Below are 16,085 nucleotides of genomic sequence, written 5' to 3'. Positions count from 1 at the left end.
GGCATAACAGTTTTTTTCTCCTCCTTTCCTAAATCTTTGGTATAAGAAAGTTTGTTAAGCAGGAAAGTAAAAAAAAAAATTTGTAACTGAACTGAATATAAGCAATAATAACATTTTTGTCAAGTGTAATACCTATAGGATTGTCATTAAGTCATTAATTGAAATGTTAAGCAGCCCAAAGTCAACTCTCCAGTTCCCATACACCTTTCTAAACCATAAACCTCTACCTAGGAGTCTTTTACATTCACTCTTCTGTGGGTTTCCATTCTTTATTTCTTCTTAGACTCAAATCAGGGTTCCCTGTCTCCATGAAACCCTTCTTGATCCCCCTAGTAAAACTGAAAACAAATTTTCCATAACAATTTTTTTCTGAAAGGTCCCTTTGTTCTTATCACATTCTTTCTTGTGTTATAATTAGTTGTACAAAGTCTTATCCCATTATTTGATTTTAAGTTACTTAAGGGTAGTAGTTCTTTCTTATTTAATGTTCATATCCTTGAACTTAGCAGGGAATGTACAACATTGTAGGTATTTAAAAAGAGAAGCAATGTGATATCTAGAGAGCTGGACCAAGAATAAGAACTGATATAGACTCTGAATTCTTAATGTTTTGTGATTTGCAACAAGTGAGCATAGCTCTATATGAATCATATTACTCACCTCCTAACAGAGAAGTTTTTGGACCAAAGATGCAGAAAGAGATGGACATTTTTTGAAATGTCCAACATGTGAATTTATTTTTCTTAACTATGTGTATTACGAGGTTTTTATTTCTTTTCTCTAATTTTAATTTTACAAAAATGGACTTAACATTGATTAAATAAAGGTCCATTGAAACATTTTTAAACATACAGAACAAAAGGAAGGATAGAGAAGACAATTTTCAAAATAACATTGAATTTGTCACCTTTTTTAAGTAAATGAGTTGCATGAAATAGAGATTTAATGTTTCATATACAGCCCTCTTTTTGGTACTCTACCAAAAATGTTCATTTTGAGGCTATGTTTACATTATTCTATTATTAGTAGAGAGAGTTCTGTGCAATATGAAGGAAAATGAACTACAAGACAGAAAACCTGGGTTCAGATTCTTGCTCCATTACTGACTAAATCTGAGATTTTGGGCAAGTCACTCAGCTTCATACGCCTCAGTTTCCTCAAATAGAAATTAATGATAACTAATATTGGTGGTACCCAATTTGCAAAGTTGTAAAGATCACACCAAAACAATGCATGTGAAAATATTTTTTTACACTGTCAAGTACTTTAAAAAATAAAGAGATTAGTGCTAGTCAGAGAAACTACGGACAATTGTCTCAATCCAAGTTTCTGGTTCGCTGAAATACCCAGTTGCTGTTGTTTGGGTTTGTTGTGTTTTGCATATGAACAACTGTTAAACCAAGATTCCCATCTCCTATCTATTCAAGAAGTCACTACTTGGACAATTGATTTTTGAATCTAAATGTTCTTGGTTTTAATCCCCATTTCCAGTCAACTGATTTAATTTTGAGTCTAGATTTTATTTTTTATCATATTATCTACCATTACTAAATGTTCATTAAAAAGTAGTAAATTTAGGGAACTTGTTTTCCCAAGAGGTAATCTAGATTGAAAAATCTAAGGGCTTGAAAAGGATTTTACATCAATTCATAACAGGTTATCTAAGGAAGCAAGAACTTTTTCAATGCTGACAAGATGGAAGGACAACACTAAAACATTTTTTAAAGTTCTTTTGCCATGTAAGAAACAAAAGAAAAATGGGCTGGAGAATTTATATGTTATATCTTGTATTACATTCATTACAATATGATTGATAACTTACAATCAAATAGACACATTTGAAGCAGATGCAGGGCACCAGTCAAGAGAACGTGTGCCTGCCCTGCCCTTGTAAATTTTTAATCACCGTGCTTGAGACTCACTGGTATATTCAGTCAAAAAATCCTCCTGTAGGCTCCAAGTTGAATTTGAATGAATTTATATTGTAAGGAAGAATAAGAAGGAACAAGAGATTGTAGCAATAGTAATCATAGTGATGACGACAACGTTGATGAACACAAATGATGTCAACAAAGGTATTTATCCATTTATAAAGTGATGCCACATATATATGTATATGCATATACATATATTTAAACTTATTTTTGCCACAGATAATTCACAATTCAAAGAATATATATCAAAAGGAAGAATACTTCTTAAATTCAATTTATCTATCTTGTTACAAACTGTACTTTTCCTTGTCAGAGACCATGCCATTCTGCTAGAAGAGAAGTAAATCATTCATGGTAATTATGGGAACAAGTTTATTCACAGAAGTCCAAAATACAATTTCATTGCTGCAAAACTGCAGTGGAGGTAACTGAAATGCATTGTCAACCTTAATATTGTTCCTATTTAGCAACACGAGATTGTAAAACAACTTTCTAAATGTTTTGGAAGAAACAAATTAGACTAAAAGAGCACAATTCTTTCTGTTTCTGTAGTTTAGTCCCACATAGTTATTTAATTAAAGCCCAAATAGATCATTTCATTGCTCTCATAGAATGAAAATGTTAAAGAAAATACTTCCCATACGGTTTTCATTCATTTCTACTTCAATAATAACCCAACAGTACATCACTACTAGTATCTTACTTCACTGCTTTTCAACTAAAGTAAATTCCAAAGCCAATGAAAATGGGGGGAAAGGTAAAGCTATTTATCCTACGCAGAGTATTAGAGCCTAATATTTTATTTGGATTTCACTTACTCATGGGCAAGTTGCTATCTGATAGAGGTGTCCAACCTAAAAAGGTATTTATGAGTGCCTAGAGGTAGCAATTGTAAGGAAAAGAAAACAAAACAAAAGAATGGACTCTAACCTGTCTGCTTTTCATGTTACCTCTTAAGAATAGTAATCTAAAAACAATGTAATTATAAGTTGAAGGCAGGTGCTTAAACTATGGTTATTAAGCAACAGCTCAATAAATCTAGGATTTTGGCTAGTCTTATATTAAGAGGAAAAATATACACACATTTTTGTGTGAGTGTGCGCGCATGTGTTCTCTCGCTAAGAAAAACTGCAGCAATGCATAATAAAATAAAAAATCTTGATTGACTAAATGGACTGCTTAACCTAGGAATTTACAACAATATTTTTACAGCACACATCTTTCTTAATTCAGATCAATTAAAAATATAATACTACTGTAGTCTGTACCATTTTTAAATTCTGAGGAAGGATGAGAAGGAAGAATGTCAGGGCATAGTATGGACTTCTTTGCTTAATTTATTAGTGAAAATTTTCAATCCATTTGTAGCTTCTTTATTTGTGCATTATCTATGATCCTTGCTTATAAACACTCTCATGGAATTCATTGCATTTGCTATAATAAAACTCTCAATAGACAAAGCACAGTTCAAAACTATGAATTTTCTCCTGAGAAGTTACATTCAATGCATTTTAAATATTACAAGAATGTTGGTACAAAGAGAGGTGTTAATATCTATCAGATTTGTTTTGGATACTGTTGCTGGTTAGTAATGTTTAGCAGAGTAAACTGAGAAAGATAAATCCTGATAATGACTTTCTGAATTGTGCATCCAAAGGAGATTATTTCCTTTCAATTCTTCTTTATTAGATAACAGGGTATTAATGGAATTTGCTGTGGTTTAATATTGCCTTGCTTCAGTATTTCTTTCAATAATGAAAAATTGCAATCTATAAGATATTTGCTTTATAACCAAAGCATGTGTATAGACTCACTTTTACCCTGTGTGGATGTCAATTATTGGGCTACAAGTAGATTACAGAGAGAGTGAAAAGTTCTGAAAGCAAAGGTACAAAATATTCATTCACATTTATTTTACTTTTTAAAGACATAGCTGCTAAGCATTGTTTTTTACTGTAAGATTACATGTCAGTGTGGGGTTAACGGAATTACTTGCCCAGTATGCACATAGGGGTGACACTTTCACAAGTTTACATGTCTGCCTGAGGCAGAAAATCAGGAGATTGGCTAAATACTGTCTTCACATTAAACTCCTACATGGGAGATTGGTGTTTGGAAGTCCGAAAGAACCCTTTTCCTTCCATGTAAATAGACATCACTCTGTAAATTCTATAGGGGTAGCTGTAGTCCTGTTGCTAAGATGAATTTATTTTAGACCTGTACTTATTTATAAAAATGATTTATTACAAGAAGCACTCAATCCAAATAAAGGTAGTGAACACTGCAGGAGGTATTGGTTTGTGAAGCTCTACAAAGGTTCTCCCTTTCTTTCATTAACTCCAACTTCTGGTTGCTATGGCACCCAATGACAACCATAAATTCTAGGAATTATCACCATCTGCCCACGCCCCCTTCTGAGACACACACACACACACACACACACACACACATTCTTTCCAAAAAAAAAAAACTACCTCAAAAAAAATGTTCACATTGAAAACATCTAAATAATGGTATTCTAGTTTTTAAAAATTTACTAATAGCAAAAATAATTAATGGTTACTAGAGAGATTTTTTTTTTTTACTTTTAGGAAAAGCTTTACTTAAGTTGAATACTTAGCAAAAAGTGGTATAATTTTTACAACGAAATTCCTGGATATTTTATAAAACTATTGAATTTAATAAATTTTATTTTTCCCAAGAGCAGATAAAGCACCTTTGAAAAAAAGCATCCTTAAATGTTCTTAAAATTATTGCTGAAATTCATATAGCAGTTATTATTAATTATCCTCATTTAAGTGTCCCAATATCACGGTGAGATGTTAGAGGTATTATCATTGTAATTTTTTAAATGGGGAAACTGAGACTCAAAGAAACTAAGTGAACTGTTTATGGTCGTACTGCTAAGTAAATGTCAGAAGTGAAAATTTCAACATCCAAGCCAAAAACTTATTCTGTCCATATTCTGTCTCCCTAACTATACTGCCTCACTTGGAAAGCTGCTGCATGTATAAGAACAATTGAGATTTTTACAGGCTACTTGATGGGAATTAAGTTCTTACCAGAACTACTTTCCTAAAGACATTCCCTCAATCTTTCAGGATGCTGACATATCTATAGCTATAAATCCATATAAAACTTATACATCTTGTCAACAGATGTAAAAAGTATCACAGATTTGCTGATCCAGGACTATCAAGGCAGAGGCTTCATCAAAATGTTTTGCTTGATGTCTACAACACAGAAATACATTCAACGCTTATCTTTTAAAGTACCAATCATAAACTGCATTCTCTTCTTATCAAAGAAATATTATAAGAATAAATTTTATCCTGGCAAAATAAGTGGGAAGGAAAGGGACTTTTTAACCCTAAAATAAAATTCATTTAAAGCTCAAACATCTGGGAAGCTGTGAGTCAAATTCTACCACTATGGAAGATGACACTCTCTGGGAATTGACTTAGTTTCCTTTGGGAGCACTAAAGACGCTTTCAGGTAGTACGCTATACTATGATGCCATTTAATTCACTGCAGTAGTAACTAATTAGTACCTTAGTGGCCTTGAAGAGTTCATTCGGCTTCTAGAGGGTTTAACCACAATGAGAGGTAACTTACGCCCTGGGAAAATCTGGATTGAATTATGATAACATGCCACTTAGCCAGTGGCAAGACTTCCAACAACCTCAATCCACTGGAACATACCCGAAACCCCAAAGTAATTGAAAAAGACCTATGGTCTTCTTTATCCTGCTAAATTAGCTGTCACAAAGCCACTACAATTACCAAAGTTTCTTAGTGTACTCTTTAAGGCTTAACTCAGACAGCCTGGCATAAAGAAAAAAGTACGGGACTTACAGTCAGAAGACACCGTTCAGACTCTGACTAGCTATGCTACCATGGACAAGCCACTTCACCTCTTTTGTCTCTGGCATTTTCAGTTGAATTAGACACTCACTGACACATTTTCAAATTCCATTTGAATAGAAAATTTTTGAATTTGGCCATTTAATTTTTCATCTCACAAGAAGTAGAAGGAGGTGGGGCAAAACAGCAGAATTGAGAGTTAACAACTTGATATTGAGTAAGAATACTCAATACACATGGCTATATATTTTAAAAGCACAAAAATGGATCTCCATGCTAATGACAATGGGTCAAGAAATTTTAAATTATATTCAGCATCCTCCATTTATTAAAGCACATAGGTAGGTAAGTAACGAAAGACAGAACGATTCAGAGGCTGGACAGTTGGTCTTTGGATTCAAGAAGACCTAAGTACCAGGCCTGTCTCTAAACCATACTGGCTTTATGATCTTGGGAAGGTCACATAATCTCTCACATCCCCCAGGCAACTTAGATAGCTGTCTAAGACTGTAAGAAATGGATGAATCATCCATTTTTCTCCAAGGAAAGAATTATAGATCTAAATACGGGGAACCTGTGGCCTTGAGGTCATATGTGGCCTTCAAGGTCCTTGGGTGTGACCTTTAGAATGAGTCCAAGTTTTACAGAACAAATCTGCTTATTAAGAGGATTTGTTCTGTGAAGTTTGGATTCATTCAAAGGGTTGCATTTGAGGATCTAAAGGACCACATGGGGCCTTGAGGCCATAGGTTTGCCACTTCTGATCTAGAACTATTAAGAACCTCAGAGGTCATCTGGTTCAGTCTACTCATTTTACAGATGAGGGGCCTATAAAGGATAAGTGACTTGCCAAAAGTCACAAAGGTAGTATGTTGGCAAAGGCAGGAAGAAAATTCAGATCTCCTGACTCTTAGTTCAGTATTCCAAGTTCAGGGACCACACACACATAAAAAAATCAATGGTCCAGACCAAAAATAAAAAGTATCTAATGTATTCCAGGATGATTTACTTAGAAGTTGGTTTTTTTTTTTCACTACTTTACCTCCAATTAAGCTTTTCATTAAGACCTCATAGAAATATTGAGGTAAACCTGGCTTCTTGAAAGCAATAGCAATCCAACAAATGGCTAGTAGGTTGACCCCAAGCTAAAAGGTCTTTGTATAAAGGCCCCAAAATGGAGAGTATCTGTAATCTAAAGAACAGATTAAATATTAAAATTCCAGATACTGCTACTACTATTACTACTACTACTACTACTACTACTACTACTACTACTACTACTACTTCTACTACTGTTGGTACTGTTATCATCATTATCATTCGTCGCTACAAGTAATGAAAATTGTCTACTAAAGCTTATTATCTGCTAAGGTAAGTGCATCCATATTGATAAAACTAAGGATCTTTTTAAGTGTCAAAGTATGATCATTTTAGGAGATGTCTCAATTATCAAAGAAATTCATTTTTTGTGGAATTGCATTACTTATCAAAGTAGGTAAAAGAGACTTTACTTTAATCCTCCAACTCAGATTAAGTTCTAAAATTCCCTTACTCCCTAATGAAATATTTTCCACCATCATTCTCAAGAAAACACTGATAGCTTTGGTAGAATTTGTTATACCTATTTTAAATTCTTATAGTGTTTCTAATATTGGATTTCTTAAACTATTTTGTGTCATTTTGGTGGTCCAGTGAAGAAACCCTTCTAAGGACCCCTTCTAAAAGTAATGTTTTAAATGCGTTAAAATGCATAATATTGCAAAGGAAACCAATTATCCTGAAATAGTTATCTATCTACCTATATATACACATATATTAAAATTAAAAACATGGACCCTGGGTTAAAAACCTCTGATTTGGAATAATAGTATCGCCAGACACTAGCATTTGGCTATTCTAGCATGGTTTATCATACATCTAACATTTCCACTCCAGGGATAACTAGTGATTATGAGTAAAGTAGTGGATAATATCTACTACTGCCATTTTATTTCATTAAAAAGGAATCCTCCCTTTTTTCAGCCAATAATTCTTTAGGGAGTAGATAACTATAGTGAAAACCGCTGAGCCCTCCTTTCCAATATGATCAAATTCACAACCCATTAAATATAAAACCAAGGGTAACCATGTAATATGCTATCGCTTGACTGGGACACTGAACAAATCTTTGCTATTTGTGGCCACTGAAGTTGGCACTGGGATGGTGATGGTTGAGAAGAAAATATCTCTAAAACACAAGAATAGTCACTGTTGAACTAACCATATTGGAATGAATCCTACACATTCATTCTTTCTATTTGTATTTTGAAACCAAAAGTAGAAAAAGACAAAGGAGACTTAGTTTCAGTAACTACAGAGATTGACAAATGTCACTATTTGCCAAATAGATGTTCTTATGGCTTATTTAAAAGAAGGCGATAAACTTTTACAGAAAACTGTCTGTGCCTTCCACATTGAGAATTTAGATTTTTGTAAAAATAGACAATGCTAAATGAGGACACAAACAAAAAGGCAAAACAATTCAACAATTTGAGAAATAGGTAAGAAAGGGACAAATGTGGTTTAATGCAACACCTCAAAGCAAATTTTTGAGTCACTTTCAACAAGTAACTTCACTTTTCCATGCTTCAATTTCTTACCTGTAAAATTGGGAGTGTAATGCAAATCTCCATGGGAATTCAAATTACCTAATATTAGATACTTAGGGTGTTTTTATTGAGAAGTATTAATTCAATATCCATCATCTGAATAAATGGTTTCAAATATGCTAATTTAAACATTATTAAATGCACTTTAAAAGCTCTCTATGATTTGGACCTTGGTTATCTTAGAAATTACTTTTCTCCTTATACATTGGCACATTAACTAACACTTCTTGAATTGAGAGAAATTGAAGCAGACTTTTCTTTTTATTTCTCAATATATTTCATTGGGTGATCTCAGTTTTGTAAATTACTTCATGTTATGGTCTGGGAAAGAGCAGGATGATTTTCAATGTATAGTTGCTTGGCTTATGAGCCTTCAAAATGGAAAAAGAAAGTACATATATTTTTTCCTATTTTGATCCATTCCAGATAATTTCTTGTCAGGTCAGTTAGTATCCTAAATGAGATAAAATAATGGTTCAGCTGTATTATTATGTATATGCTCATGTGTATATATATCCATATATAAATATATAATACCATACATATGTGCTTCTACACATGGGGGCTATGTGGTCTAATTTCTAATTTTTAAAACATGAAAGGCATAAGCAATCTTACCTGTTGGTGGTATGATTCCAGGAGACATTAGACCAGGGACAGAATGTGGCATGATATGAGAATTCTCTGGGGAGGTGACACTCTGAGTCCTCTTAGGAGGCCTTCCAGGTCTAGAACTGAAACAAACAAAAAAATTTTTACAATTAAGCTGTTGTCTTACACATCATTTCAAAGTTGTTTCAAGTGGTAACATGGACTGTAAATAAATTTGTTTCAAGGACGGTTGCTTTTGCAGTTAGATGTAATAGACTTCCATCACTAATTAGATTACATGCTGAATTCATTTTCCTCATTGAAGATCAGCCACTCTTGATGCATAATTCATAGCCTGCACCTCGTTACCTGCTTCTTCATATTAATATCTATACACAGTTTGAATTGCCTCGTTTGCATATGCTAAAGTTCTGCATGCAGCCTTCAGCACGAAAATTATGCACTAACTTGTAATAATTATTACAGTCAGCCTGCTATTGATTTATGAGACTTTTAAAAACCAAATATGTGTAGTACTTGTAATGAATGATATTTTAAGGTTCTTCAGGAAATTAAAAGGCAATGGCTGCCTAAGGAAATGTTCTGCTTGTTTGATTTAATACTACAGTTAGCTGGGAGGTGGAATGAAAGAGTGATTCAGACCTATAGCACATTTTTCGATGATATGTTTTATTACTTCGCACTGCTAGCCTGATATCTAGATGATAAATGACAATACATATCTAATGTGTGAAAAGGTCTTGCAATTTCTTTATTTTTTGTCATTTAAAAGATAAGTCAAGTTATCATTTAACCCTTATTCTATTTAAGTGAAAATCTCACTGGGTCGCCCTACTTTTAATATACTGTATTAAATTGGAAAGGGCTTAGGATTATTTGTAGGACATCACTGAAAAACTGTCAGAATAGCATCTTACATCTGTCCTGAGGATAAAAAAAAAGGAGGGCTTCATGCTTTAGCGTTGCTTCTCCTTTACATGCTCATAGCACAACAACCTAAGAAAAATTCTACAAGGTATAGGCTGAGACTACTTTTACCAACTACCGCTTGGCAGAATGAAATCATTAAAATAGTATTAAGAGTTGATTTTTCTCAAATACAAGTACTACCTGCTTATTGATGTGTGATCTCCACACACACACACACACACACACACACACACACACACACACACACACTCATGCTCATTCTGAGGCATTCTATTCACAACTAAAACGTCTTTCTTTCACTTTGTGTCAAACTCTAACTTTCAAAACCTTGACAAAGATATCCTTTATAAAGAGGCTAGTCTGTTTTTCTTCCAAAGTAGTAAGCATTTATCCCTCCTCATTTATTAGAAGATATTCATTTATTTAAGAGATGCTTGTTGAGTGCCTGCTATGTACTAGGTATGCCTATTTAGGGTGGAGAACACAAAAATGAATGACAATGGTATCTGCCCTCAAGTAGATTATAGTGTAGAAAGAAGAGATAAAGTTTAGGCTCAAATAGCCATAATAAGAAAAAAAAATGTGATCTTGTATTCAATATCATACAAATCAAATTCTATGAGAGTTCTAAGGCAGGAGAGATTATTTTGAGGGGGTGAGGGAAGGTTAGTGAAGACAATATAAGTTTTATTATTTGAGATAAACCTTAAAGAATTGTTGATATTTAGATAGGTTCAAATGTGCCTCAGTATGTTTCTTAGGGTATACCAGAGGTGGGGAAGAGGACATTTTCAGAAGCAAAAGAATAGAGTGAGCCAAAACATAAAGGTGAGAAAGCATCTGTTTTGGGGGGAGCAGGATGAGTCGACTATGGCTTTGTCAAATGATGTGTGAAGAGGTGTAGTGGGAGATAAATCAAAAAGATAGGTAGGTGCCTGATAATGAAAGGACACTAATTAGACACCAAGAAGTTTGGAATTTATTCAGGGCGCAATCTGTTCACCTGTGTAAATAGAGGGATGTTAAATTAGAGATCTTTTTTAAAAAGGTGAGAAATTAATAAATATTTCATAAAGATATTTAGACTATCCCAGCCTCCAAATTAATCAAAACCTCATATCTGTATGTGAGGACTCCTATTATCTTTAAATGAGGATAAGAGTTCTGCCAATGCTGAAGTGAGGTACTAAGCTTCTTTAGTCAATATTAAGGCAGAATTGTTTGGGGTTTTTTTGTAAGAAAAGATGAAAAATGTAGTCAGTTAATAAGTAAATAGTTCACAGCTACTGTAGACATGTAAATTGGTAAAATTCAAAATCAGTTAAAATTTTAAAGACTCATTTACAAGAGAATCTTTCCCATTGACAATAAATGTTAAGAAAAATTATCAAAAAGCCAAAACGAGAGAGGTTTCTTATAAAAAAATAAAAGATATTTTAAAGCAACTCAAGTTGCAATAATCCCCAATTCTTCCCTCTCCTCCACCTTGGAATAGACAGGAATAAGCACCTAAAGAGAGAAGAGATATTAAGTATTGAGAAAATGATGTACAAAGCAGAACAGGCAGGATACCAAAAACAAATTTCTGAAGTTTTAGCTAAATTGAGCTCTCGTGGTAACCTTAATAGGGGATAGCCTCTCTAGTTTGCTCCTTACCAAGCATCAGGACTTGGTCCTTAAGGCCATTCTCTTTTTTTTACAAAATTATTTTTAAAGAGAATAATAAAAGGGTTTTGTTTGGGGAATTTTGGGAGCGTCTGTTAATATTATATTTCTCTTCTTACAAGACTGGTTCTGATCTCATAATGACAGTCTTGGTGTCTATGATAGCCTGGGAGTGTAACGGTCGAAGATTAAAGAGAAGTTCAAATTACTAATAAATTCTGAGTATCTCAGTAGATTATTACAAGCTTTACTTGCTTCAAAGACATCAATTTATACTTTAGGGTTTACAATCAGCAACTTTCTATGGGAAAGTTTATTTTAAAAGTCAAACAAAATAACTGATTAAATAATAATTATTAGATTAATGATCCCAATTATCTTTGCCACCAGAATGTTCTTCCCCACTTTCATCTACCTTCTGGTCTTCACATCCTCTAATCTAGGAGTAGGGAACCTGTGGCCTCAAGGCCAAGGATGACCCTCTAGCTCCTCAAGTGCAGCTCTTTGATTGAATTCAAACTTTACAAAACAAATTATTTTATTAATAAAGTCTAGTCCATCTTGCATAAAAATATTTTTGACTCAGGCCCTATACTTCAGGGGAAAAACTTCAGAGAAAGTTCTTCAAGCTTAGTTGGCCATCGCTAACACCAGAGTACCCAAATAATGACGGTATTCTCACAAAACCAACTAAAGCACAAGGATTCTCCTAAAAGCAAAGATCATCTTATTGGAGAGTACAAAATGAAGCACAATTTATAACTTGAATATTTGTTTATACTTTAGACACTAGACAGAACCCATTTTCAGAATCCCTGCCCTCCCCGCAAAAAAAGTATTGTTTTACACTTGTGTATGTATGTTCATCCTTCATTGCCAAAGAAGACCATGCCATCAGCGAAATGATGACATGACTTGCACTTGACTTTGTTTTGAGTGAAGGAGGGCTGTGCAGGTCACCAGCCTCACTTCTCCTCCAGAGCCATCTGAATCCAATGACCAGATATTCATCAGGATGACTGGAGATGATCCGGGATGAGGCAGTTGGGATTAAGTGACTTGCCCAAGGTCACACAACGAGTGAGTGTCAAGTGTCTGAAGTGATATTTGAACTCAGGTCCTTCTGACTCCTGCACTGGTGCTCTATCTGCTGCACCACCTAGCTGCCCCTGTTTTATGCTTATGATACTCAGGGATACTCTACACTGAATTCTAAGTTCCTATTAACTGTACCCTGTCTCCAGTCCTTCTCTCTAGGATTTCTCCCTAATAAGTTGCTTAAAAAAAAAATGCATCCTTCCCCAGCTCCTCTATCATATCTTTCCTTCTTCTACCCTCACCCACAGGACCATTGATTGGATTTGTGATTTTCATGGTTTTAGGCGAGTGTGTGGAAATTCTTCCACCAATGAAGACCAACAACTCCTCTCCTACTTAAAAGTCTCAAAGAATTACCAGGAGCAAGGAGAATTAAAGTGATTTGCCCAGGGATACACAGTCAAAATGTATCACGACATTCTTTTTTGCACTTTTAAATACAGATGAGCTCAGAGTGAATTGAGCAGAACCACCACAGCTCATAAAATAAAAACAATGCGAAGACAAGTTACTTAGAATGACTTAAGAACTTTGATCAAGGCAATGGCAACCGTAATTCTACGGTACCAAATTCCTGACAGAGAGTTGATGGATTCAAAATGAAGAATGAGACACTTTTTTTTTTGGATGAAGAGAATATGGGAATTTGTATAATTTGAATATGGATACATGATGCAAGGCTTTTCTTTTTCTTTTGGCTGAGCATGGTGAGAGCAACAGAGCATAAATGTTTGTTGACTGAAAGTTCTTTTTTAAAAAAGTGTACTCTAAAATCTGAATCAAAGACAACAGTTGCAAATGATGTGGACTAATAAGAACATCGCACCTTAAAAAAACTAAGAAACATTTTATTAAGTAGGGAAGAAAATAAGATTTACTAGTGCTCATAGTAGTATCTTAGTAGTACCTACTACTAAGTAATAGATAACAAGAAATAGATCACAAGAACAATGTGCCCCCTTATTCCTGTGGCCTCTCTCTATTTTAACACTAAAATATCTGGGGGGAAAGTACACTAGGTGAATAAATGTAATGATATTCTTGTGCTCTGTCATGATTTGCATCTGAAAGGGAACTGAGAGGTCACCTAATCCAAAACCCTAGTTTTTTAAAGGGAAGGAAATCTGGGGGCAGAAAGGTTGAGTGACACGCTCAAGGTTACAGTAGTAGTCCTAGGCATAGGCAGGATGAAAACTCCTGTCTCCTGACTTCAAATCCAGCTTCTTATTCTAACAACATATGAAATAAATAAAATGTGACGTATCCTTTTATGTTTCCCAAATGAAACCATAATAACATGAAACATAATCATCAATTCATAGAAATGGATAGGACCTCCTGAGATTATCAGAGCTGTGCCTACATGATGTAGAATTTTTTTTAAACCTGCCAAATCTATAATCAGTCATTGACAGGAGAAAAAAAGCCCAATTATTTACTACAACATAGGCAAAAATTAAAAAAGGGGTTAGTCGATTAGAGTTTTTTCCCCAGTTAAAACAAATCTGAGGTACCAGTGTTAATGCCCTCAGACATTAGAAAACACTATTTTCAATTGCTTTCCTCTAACATCTGGCATGCTATGAATGTTATTTGGTTACTTTGTTACTTTATATATTTATTTATATTATAAATTATAAATATGTTTACATATATTTATATATTGTTATTGTGGATAGCAGTCAATATATATGTATATATATATATATATATCTGCTTCATTAATATGAATATAGTTAGTCCCATTCCAAGAAATTCTAATTTCCTCTAATTTTTAATATTCTATTTGTAAGTGTTCTTAATATCTTTTATGGAGAATATAAGCTAATCAAGGTCATTCTAATTCACACATTACCTAAGCAGAATGTCAGGAATGCATTAAAAATTTGGTCAGATAACCCTTTCAAGTGGTGTCCTCATTCTCTAAGCTGGTGGCGTATAATAAGTAGAAAAATAAAAACTTCGAACTTCTTCCATAATTATCTATTAAATATATTAATTAGACATCAGTAAACTATTAATAAACATGTTACTACTCTTCACAGCTGTATGATTTATCTTATATATTGTCGAGATGCCTTCATCTCTTAGCATTACTAAACCACATGGGTCAGATGCTCATCCTATGTAACATAGGTCAGATGAGAATTGTGCTCCAGGGACAGGCAATTGAGCAAATCTATTAAGTCATTTATTCCACCTGCCTGCCAGAGCAAATTTCATATTTTTAGCTATGTCTACTCTCAGAAGGCTGGTATTAGCATTATCCAAAGTATAGGCAAAAAATAAAGTTCAAATTAACATCACAAACATACACTTGCCAACAATATTTTACTTTTTAAAATAATGCATATTAGGCAATTCTACTAATAAGAAATGCAGAATTTTGTACTTGGAAAGCAGAGATCTACTGTCTTTAAATGCTTTGATCATTTGAACAGAAAAAATCCAAGTGCTGATAATTACTTGAGTCTAATGCTATCTCTTTTTTTAAGGATAAGAGTTATAATTTTGTGCCTGGTGTCATAACGTTGACTTCACCTTCAATACTGATATCAGCTCCAATAACGCAAAAATCATTCTAAAGATATCAAAAGATTTTTTAAGGGCAGCTTCTTGGTTTGATTTTTTTTCTGAATAGGTACAATCAATTACACCAAAACAATTGTGTGAAATAATTAGTATCATAAACTGATGATCTGCCAAGAATGATGGTATAGACCTGCAGTCCTTCTTGCTTGAACTTGGCAATTCTAAGTTCTAAATTGCATTAAGGGTAAAGCTGATCAGGTGGCTGCACTGTCTCATATCAGTAAAATGACTGTCTATGGAGCAGTAAACTGGATCAGATCAGAAATGGAGCAGGGCAAGAGGTGTGCAGTGGGATTTGGCTGATGGACGTCCATTGTACTTACATTCTGGGTAAGACAGGAAGAGCCAATCTCAAAAAAATAAAAAAATAAATAAATAGCAATGATCTTGTAAGAATAAGTAATAAATCATTTCTATAGTCTTAAATTAGATGCCTCTTTTCTTCCTGAAGAAGCCACTTGATGCTCAGTAAAGAGTTTACTGACATGGAAATATGTGGCTTACTAGTTATCATAATATCACTAGTTTTCTGGGGAGCGGCTCTTTTAGCTAAATTTAAGGATGGTCCTCAGAATCCATCATGTGGACTCATGTTGACCCAAAAAATACAAATACCTGATCTTTTAAAAATAAGCTTGATAAATGCTTGTTGAAGTGAATTGAAGTTACTTTTAAGAGGACAGATATCTCATTTCTAAAATTTTCCTAAATTCAATCAGGCTCCTAAATTTTACCTATTTAT

At 33.9% G+C, this 16,085-nt stretch overlaps 1 protein-coding gene across 3 annotated transcripts in view; it reads right to left on the bottom strand.

The window, feature by feature from the left end:
- Positions 1 to 16,085, bottom strand: part of DACH1 (dachshund family transcription factor 1) — a 483,132-nt gene that overhangs the window by 275,379 nt on the left and 191,668 nt on the right. For all 3 annotated transcript variants that reach the window (XM_072622319.1, XM_072622317.1, XM_072622316.1), the window contains exon 2: positions 9,065 to 9,180. In XM_072622319.1, the coding sequence (XP_072478420.1) occupies positions 9,065 to 9,180 (116 nt within the window). The remainder of the gene's footprint in view (positions 1 to 9,064; positions 9,181 to 16,085) is intronic.

The sequence above is a fragment of the Notamacropus eugenii genome, chromosome 6, assembly GCF_028372415.1.
Source record: "Notamacropus eugenii isolate mMacEug1 chromosome 6, mMacEug1.pri_v2, whole genome shotgun sequence".
Lineage (NCBI taxonomy): Eukaryota > Metazoa > Chordata > Mammalia > Diprotodontia > Macropodidae > Notamacropus > Notamacropus eugenii.
Note: the sequence above shows the minus strand (reverse complement) of the source record. Positions and strands in the feature narration are given on the sequence as shown.